At 38.6% G+C, this 8,932-nt stretch overlaps 2 protein-coding genes across 2 annotated transcripts; both read right to left on the bottom strand.

Annotated features, from left to right (window-relative positions):
- Positions 1-560: 560 nt before the first annotated feature.
- On the bottom strand, positions 561-1,663 carry GCK72_003865 (uncharacterized protein; the record flags this gene model as incomplete). Its single annotated transcript, XM_003100321.2, has 3 exons — positions 561-840; positions 1,309-1,533; positions 1,578-1,663. The coding sequence occupies 3 exons, from the start codon at positions 1,661-1,663 to the stop codon at positions 561-563; spliced, it is 591 nt and encodes a 196-aa protein (XP_003100369.2).
- Positions 1,664-3,543: 1,880 nt separating this feature from the next.
- Positions 3,544-3,839, bottom strand: GCK72_003866 (uncharacterized protein; the record flags this gene model as incomplete). Its single annotated transcript, XM_053724294.1, has 2 exons — positions 3,544-3,627; positions 3,675-3,839. 2 exons carry the CDS (start codon positions 3,837-3,839, stop codon positions 3,544-3,546), a joined length of 249 nt encoding a protein of 82 aa, XP_053588488.1.
- Positions 3,840-8,932: the final 5,093 nt, after the last annotated feature.

The following is an 8,932-nucleotide window of genomic DNA, read 5'->3' on the forward strand; positions in this document are numbered from 1 at the left end:
TTAACTCGAAAATAGGTGATTTCTTTTTCATGGGTGTCTGGTTTTACTTCATCTGCTCTTTTTTAATATTTCTAGGCAGATTTATTTGTTGGTTTTCTTTTTTTATTAATAAAAAATGTTTTAATTTGTTTTAATTCAGTTTTATGCAGAAAATTCCAGAAAATAGTGGGAGAACGAGGATTTTAATAAATTTTAAGCGAAAAATCAGTTAATTAAAATAATTTTTAGTTGAAAATACAGTAATATTAAAGGCGCACACTCGAATTTCGGTGTTTGGTCTCGACACGATTTGAAGGATTACTGTAATAAATTTATTTTTTTTTCTTAATGGCTCGGCACGTTTCTCACAACCGCGCTCTACTGAAACCGAAAAAATTGTGAGCGAAATTGAGAGACACAGAGAAAAAGGGGACATTTTTCAAGGGTATTTCGGTGGAGCGCAGTTGTAAGAACTGTGCGGAGCTAGTATTCAATCAAACTTTAATAAAAATTCCAGAACAACGAACAGTGTAATCATAGAATTTCTTTGGAGTCCGTTATTTTGATGGGGAATTAAAAAGTCAGTTAACTGGTATCATGCAGTTATATCTCTCTTCAACAACAACATTATCTTCAATATATTTCAATTCTTGACTTGAAATCGGCTCGGTTCCGTATAAAAGGAAACGTTTGCAGACTGGGAAAATGGGAATAAATCTCAGAAAATCGTTCATTCCATTCGGTCGGAAATCCACTATAAGCGGTAGTTTGAATACTTCTTTCATGTGATTAACGAGAGCTTTTATGGCATTCTCAGGCTGTTGGGGAGCGTCGATATTGAATCTCGAATCTCCGAGTTTCCTGAATACAGTTATATGCATACTTGCAAACCGGGCCGACACGGGCCGGCGCGTAACTCTCGTCAAAATGAATATTATGGGCTGAAAAATATACCAAAGCGTAGATCTCGGCGAGTTCTATCTCTTTGACCTAATACGGACCGGATGGCAAATCGGTAATGTGCCGCGGGCCGGGCTAGAATGGCTTTTTTGCCCATTTTTGCGTTTTTGGCACTTTGTTCCGGCCCGCGGCACATTACCGATTTGCCATCCGGCCCGTATCAGGTCATAGAAATAGAACTCGCTGAGATCTACATTTTTGTATATTTTTCAGCCCATAGCATTGCGTTTAAAGCGAGTTACGCGCAGGCCCGGTTTGCAAGTATGGTTATATGACAGAGCACTCTCACTTGGGTCGTTTAAACTTTATGCAGTTTTATGCAAATCGGAAAATAGATTCATTGAAAAAAATCGAAACATAAGAACTCACATAACTCGGACAGAAGCGCCTCCAATGATGTCATCTCGGTAGAATTCTAATAATCTTTTCTCGTATTCAGCTATTATAGACCATAATGAACAAACTTCAAATCTATGCATAAGTGAAACATACATCCGACGTCGATCAATAGTTATTTCAATGTGGGTGGGTTCTGGATGACGAATGCTTTGCATTAACCGTTTTGATCTACGGGAGCACAGTGAGAGCTCAGTTCTAAACAGAGAAAAAAACTGTATGAAATCGAAAAGAGAACTTACATTTCAGTACAACATAAATTGTGTACAACTTTTTGCAACGGCAGAAATGGAAGCTTTAGAAACGGAAAACAGGAGAAGTTAGACATCTTTTGGGCAAACGGAGTGGGCAAAAAATCGATAAATAAGGAAAATACGTACGTCTTCAAACAAGAGTCTTGCGTAGCGCACTGGTTGCACTTTATTGATTGTTTCCCATAGGCAGGGCTACCGTACGACAGAGTTGCATGGTAGTGAAAATTTCTTATCCGGAAGTCGGAATTAGATTTTTTCGCAAATTTTTAAAAACTACAGGAAATTTTCATAAAATTCGCGAAAATCAGTGGAAAATTAGTTTTTTGCGGAAGAAAAGCCTGTCGTTTGTCCTTTTAGACCATATTTCCATGTATTTCTGCTAAATTTACTTTGCGTAAATTCCACAGTTATGGAATGACGGAAGTCGGAAGTAGGAATGGGAAAAAATCCGGAAGTCGGAATTCCATGCAACTCTGTCGTACGGTCGGCCGCGGTTCAACCGCAATATCGGAATTTTTGAACATAGACTAATCTTCTGGTCCTTTTGGAAGCCGCCTGAAGAAGCGGACGGTCATTTTGACAGTTTTTCTACAGGGAAGAGCTTGGAAACCTCGGGAAAAAAAACTAAACTGTGACAAAATAAAACTTGCTACAAAATCTAATAGGGTAAAATAAAACCAAAAGAAGTCCGAGTTTTGGGATTCTTAAACCACCATTAAAAACGGACAGCGTTTCGAAGCAATGGCGCCTTTGCCTTGCATTTGGAGACTGCTTTAAGGAGGTCGTGCGCCTCTGATATCTTTGCTAATCGGGATTGTCAAAAAACTGCGAAATTTACGAAAAAATAACTGAGAAACACTACCGCTACCGTAATTCTAACGAGTGAAATCTACGATGGCACGTTCTGAATTCGTAAAACATTTGGAACCAGACCATTTAGAAACCGAAACGCTTCGAAACCGAGATAAAAACTGGCTGATTGCAAATCGTCCCAGCTTCGAAATGTTTCATCCTTAATCCATTCAAAACTGAAAAATGTTAAGTTTTAAAAGTTGAGGTTTTGAGTCATTTGAGTTATGAAAATGCCAAAATTGTCCAATCTTATTATTAATAATATTTTCAAAGGAAAGCACATCGATTAACATTTTGAGAGACTGCAACATGGGTACACTATGCGATTTGCTAATTTAATTTTTTTTTCAATTTTCACAATTTTTAATTTTTCCCATTAGTCACCCCTTAAAGTCATTTTGAAAACAAAATTTTCCAATTTTCCGCCGTGTTGACTTGAGAATAGGTGATTTCTTTTTGATGGGTGTCTGATTTTACTGGCCAATACTTTTTGACTATTGGATTTTTGAAGAGGATGAGGAGGAAGAGAAGCGAGTTGATCGACGAGGAGATCACAAAAATTATCGATTCGAGGTTACTGTAGATGAGGGGGAGGAAGGTGCCCATAGTTGTGGTGAGATGAGGGAAAAGGCAATAATAATGAGAAAAAGAATTATTTGGTTGGTATTTAAAACAAAAAAAGTATAATCCACGCGGACACCTGACTAATGACGAGACGAAACGATGTATGTATACTGAAAACAAGTCTGGCGCGCCGCAGACGCGTTTTGGAATTAAAAAGAGAAAGAAGGAATCAACAATAAAAATGGTTTATTCAGAAAAGTGAATCAGTCAAGTTTTTCAAAGTCTGATGATTTCAAGCACAGATTCAGACTCCTTGTCGTCGAATTAGTACATTTCCTAGCGATTCACTGAATATTTCAAATTTTATGTAAGCTCTCAAAGCTGCCAAGTCTTTGTTTTGCCTTCTCTGCCTTCCAATTTTGACGGATCCACTTTCAGCTGTTTAATTAGTTAAGCATTGACGCTTTACACTTATCGATTCTCCATCTCCACTCTGAACTAATTTCTCATTTCATTTTCAGCTATATCCACTATATCCTCACCTGTAGCTATTGGTAATCGTCAGTGATTTGATCGTCACTTGGATTTGATCGTCAGTGGAATAGGAAGTATTTGGAGCCGTCTGAAACGTTAGAAATTTAAACAAATTTCATGACAAACAATACTCACTTGTCCATACCAGCTTCGCATACCAGCTTGACATCTTTGCCGAATAGTTTCTCGGTTTCTCACTGTCCAATGGAAAAGTAGCTTTCGCGCAAGCCAGCTCCGACGCAGCCAACTGTCCGTCGAATTCTTGTGTTGCATCCGAGAGGTGATGCTCCAGCCAAGCATGAATTCTCCAATTGAGCCATTAAACGAGCCGCGTGCACCTCCATTATGACTTCGTTCGTGCTTCAAAACTCTTTTCCGCCTTAAATAATCATTTTTAGACACATCTCTAATCACCGGAAAATGAAACAAATATGTTTCATATTGAAAACCTTTCGCTAAAAACGGAAAAACCAATGCTTTACTACTTGAAATTTGGCTTATTACAAAACTAGATAATGCGTGCGCTGTAACTGCTAAAAACGCGTGCCAGAGTTCAATAACTTTCTCGCGTCTCATTGGCCGCATCCGCCCCTTTTTGTGGACAAACTTTTCAAAACTCACCGTGTTCATCTGATTGAATTCCTCCAGTTTCCAGTTGCCTTCATCAACTTCCTTCCTTCTGCTTTGTCTTCGTTGTCTTCACCGTTCTATTTTTTTAATCCTTAATTCGCTCATAAATCTAATCACCGGAGTGGATGTAATCATCGCGAATTGTGTGGGCAAAACCAACTCCTAAACGCATGGAACAGTAGACTACAAAGAGCCTCTGATCCGGAGCAGTCCTCATCACCACGCGTGCGAAGGCCTCTCGTAAGAGGCTCTTCGACTTTGCGAACATAGTTCGCATACCTTCAGTGCGGGCAAAACCAACTCCTAAGCGCATGGAACAGAGACTACAAAGAGCCTCTAATCCGGAGCAGTCCTCATCACCACGCGTGCGAAGGCCTCTCGTAAGAGGCTCTTCGACTTTGCGAACATAGTTCGCATACCTTCAGCGCGGGCAAAACCAACTCCTAAACGCATGGAACAGAGACTACAAAGAGCCTCTAATCCGGAGCAGTCCTCATCACCACGCGTGCGAAGGCCTCTCGTAAGAGGCTCTTCGACTTTGCGAACATAGTTCGCATACCTTCAGTGCGGGCAAAACCAACTCCTAAACGCATGGAACAGAGACTACAAAGAGCCTCTGATCCGGAGCAGTCCTCATCACCACGCGTGCGAAGAACTACAGGGGGTTCTCCGACTTGAAAAAGCTAGAGTGCTTGTTGAATACACTCATCATGGCTTTTTCTTCAAGTTTTCGAGAACTATTGGTGTCGGTTCTGAAAAATGTGAATAATGTAAGAGATTTTGGAGAAAAAAAACGAGAAGGATGATAAGTAAAAAAAGACAGGGAACGTTTTAAAAGAGCCGCGCAGAATAAAGCGAAAACGGATTTCAGTGGAGAACATTACATAGAAAACAAAAAAAACATTGAATGAACAGGAAATTAGAGTTTGGCAGAACATTGAAGCAAAACGCAATAATACAGCAAGCAAAAATAGAATTCTGACAAAAACAACTGAAAACTGTAGAAAACGGTAGAAAGCTGTTGCCAAGAAAAAACAACAAAATTACAACGACTTAGAGCAACAAATGTAAAGCTTTCGATTACAATGCGGATAAATCTACAAGAACCATACTTGTCAAAAATCGGGCCGGCCCGGCTCGGCCCGTCGGCCCGGCCCGGCCCGGCCCGGCCCGGGCCGCCACGGGCCGGGCCGGGCCGGGCCGAAATTTCTCTCGGCCCGGCCCGGCCCGGTCGGCCCGGATTCAAAAATGGGTACCCATTTTTACCAATTTTTTTTTGAAATTTTTCGAAAAAAAACAGTAAAAATGCTTAAATTATCATTACATATTCACATTTTGATTCAATTTTAAATGTTTATTCGAAAACTATACTTTTTTCAAAAAATTTCCAAAAAAAATTCAAAAACTCAAAATGTTTTGAAAAAATGTTTCAAAACGGGCCGAGCGGGCCGGGCCGGGCCGAGATTTTTCCTGATTTCGGCCCGGCCCGGCCCGGCCCGTGACAAGTATGACAAGAACTTCGTATGTCAAAACTTTGCAGCTGGGAAAATGAGTTAAACAACCGCTAAAACTCGAAAATTCGTGGCAAAATATGAAAATTGGATGTGAAAATGCTAGAAAACGCACAATAAGCGTCAAAATTGAGAAATTTTCCGTAATTTCTTCAAGAAAAACTATCAAAAATCAAATTGGAGCAATTTTCAGAAAATTCCAATAAAAAACCTCAAAAAATGTCAAAATTTGAAAGTCCGCAATTTTGCGTGAGTGTTTACGGCCGTGGCGTCACAGTGTCTCCTATATTACGAAAATTTCTCATTAATGTCTGTTTCTACCAGAGTTGCAACGGGCCGGGCCGGGCCGAAATCAGAATTTCTCCGGCCCGGCCCGGCCCGGTTCGGCCCGGATTTTCAGTACTAAAAAAATTCAATTTTTTTTTCGAAAATTTTTCAATTTTTTTGGCAAAAATTTTTTAAATGGGGACACAACTAGTTCTAAATTGAGGGTTATTGATATGAATCAATTCAGAAAGCCAGGAAAAAGATACATTTCTTTTGGTTTCATGTCTGAAAATGCGTCTAAAGCGAGTTATGAGACCTCAAAATGCCAAAAATCTATGCTAGTCGTGCACTTTTTCAGTACATTTCAATAGAAATTCTCCTCGTCCTACACGTGAAAGCAATATTTTCAAAAATTTTCAAGAAAAAATTCGAAAAATGAACATTTATGAATGCATTTCCCGTTCAGACGCGGAGAATTTCTATCGAAATGTACTGAAAATATGACGATGGGGAGCGATTTTTGGAATTTTGAGGTCTCATAACTCGCTTAAAACTGATTTTTTGATTTTCTTGAGAAAAAATTTGGAAAATTTTCAGACAAAAAAATTATTGAAAAAAAAATTCGTGAAAAAAATTCAAAAATTCAAATCCGGGCCGACCGGGCCGGCCCGGCGGGCCAGCCCGGAATTTTGCAAGTATGGTTTCTACTTTGAAAAGTGATCGGCATCTCAGAAAACGATAATTATTATTATGAAAAGCAACGGGAAACCAGCGGACAATAATTACTATTCAAAAATTATAAATTTTCTGATTAAAATCAGCGAAACCTGTGAAAAAAACGGTCGACGACGCGCAAAAATGAGAAAATCACAATCGAAAGGAGCGAAAACCGACAAATTAGTGAAAAAGTCAACTTTGAGCAAATATCAGTAAATTTCAATAAAAACTCTCGAAAAAATATCAAAATTCTGAATTTCAGATGCCAAAATGTCAAGTGATCGACATCAGAAAACTAGTCAAATGCCTGTCAAATTGGAGCAATTTTCAGAAAATTCCAATAAAAAACCTCAAAAAATGTAAAAATTTGAAAGTCCGCAATTTTGGGTGAGAGTGTTTACGGCCGTGACGTCACAATCAGTGTGTGCTTACCGATAATTACTTATCGGTAAATGCCCTTTTCGGTAAATTACCGGTATTTACCGAATTTACCGGTAATTTACCGGTAAAAAGTGCGGAGAGTTATTTCGGAGCATCGTTGTTTTTCATCGTTGAAAAAAAAGTCCGTTCATCCAGGCCGACCGGGCCGGGCCGGGCCGGTGAAAATCATGCATCATAAAAGTACATTATTAGTACACCAGCCTGTCTCCCCCGCCTTCGGCGGTTGAGCCGGCTGGTCTCTCTTCATTCACGTAGTCATTGACTTTCGAATGTGCCAGCATGGCCTAGTGGTCTAAAGCGGCTGTCGCTGTCCAATGCACGCCAGTTCGGTTTTGCCCACTGGCTCAGTTTCTCTTCTCTTTCCAAAACCGCTGCGGACAGTGCCTCAGACAAACAGACAAACACCACTTGTCTTTTATATATAAGAATGATTTCACATATCAATTTATAGAGATAAATCCAAACCTATTGACTTTTTACCGAAATTTACCGGTAATTTATTGTCGGTTTCTACTTTGAAAAGTGATTAAAGGAGGACTGAAGTGATATTTTTTATTTCAGATTCTGATACTTCAGAAAATTCTGAGCAACTTTCATCATTGGAGTATATGCTAAAAATCGCTCTAAATGCCCTAAATTCACGTTTTCCCGGCTCAAAAGGAGCTTAGGTGGAAGAGTTTTCCCACGCGAATATTTTCCCCCGTGTAGTCCTCTCGGACAAAAATATTTCTTTTTATATCTCGATTTTTCGTTTTCTTGCTATTTTCAACAAATTTCCGTGTTTTTTCTTCTTTTTTACAATATAAATTGAAAAAAACACGGAAATTTGTTGAAAAAAGCAAGAAAACGAAAAATCGAGATATAAAAAGAAATATTTTTGTGCGAGAGGACTACACGGGGGCGAAAATTCGCGTGGGAAAACTCTTCCACCTAGGCTCCTTTTGAGCCGGGAAAACGTGAATTTAGGGCATTTAGAGCGATTTTTAGCACATGCTCCAACGATGAAAGTTGTTCAGAATTTTCTGAAGTATCAGAATCTCAAATAAAACAAAATATGACTTCAGTCCTCCTTTAATATCTCCGAAAATGAGTATTACAATTAAAAAGGTAATGGAGAAGCAGTGGACAAGAATTAATGTTCAAAAATATATATTCTCTGATGAAATCAGCGAAACCTATTTAAAAAACGGCCGACGAAGCATAAAAACGAAGTAGACACGATCGGAAGGAGCAAAAATTGATAAATTAGTGAAAAAGTCAACTTTGAGCAAATATCAGTAAGTTTCCAAGAAAACTATCAAAAAATATGAAAATTTTGAATTTCAGACGTCAAAATGTCTCATATCTTACGACAACTTTTTATTAATCTATTTTTTTACTTAAAAAAGCGATCAATATCTCTGAAAATAAGCATGATGATCATTAAAAGCAGCGAAGAATCTGCGAAAAAGTAAAAATCAATATTTTGAAGCTCTCTAACTAAAATCGGCAAAACCTGAATTAAAAACGGGCAGCGAAGCGTTAAAAATGAGATAAACTCGATCAGAGAGGATGAAAATCATAAATTAGTTCTAAAAATGCACAATAAGCGGCAAAATTGAGCAATTTTCAGTAAATTTCCACAGAAATTCTCAAAAATCATCAAAATTTTAAAGGTCCGCATTTTTGCGTGACGGTGTTTACGGCCGTGACGTCACAATGTCTCATATCTTACGACAATTTCTCATTATTTTCTGTTTCTACTTTAAAAAGTGACCGACATCTCAGAAAATCAGCATTATGATAATAAAAAGCTACGGAGAAGCAGCGGACAAGAATTAATATCAA

Source organism: Caenorhabditis remanei, chromosome II, assembly GCF_010183535.1.
Source record: "Caenorhabditis remanei strain PX506 chromosome II, whole genome shotgun sequence".
NCBI lineage: Eukaryota > Metazoa > Nematoda > Chromadorea > Rhabditida > Rhabditidae > Caenorhabditis > Caenorhabditis remanei.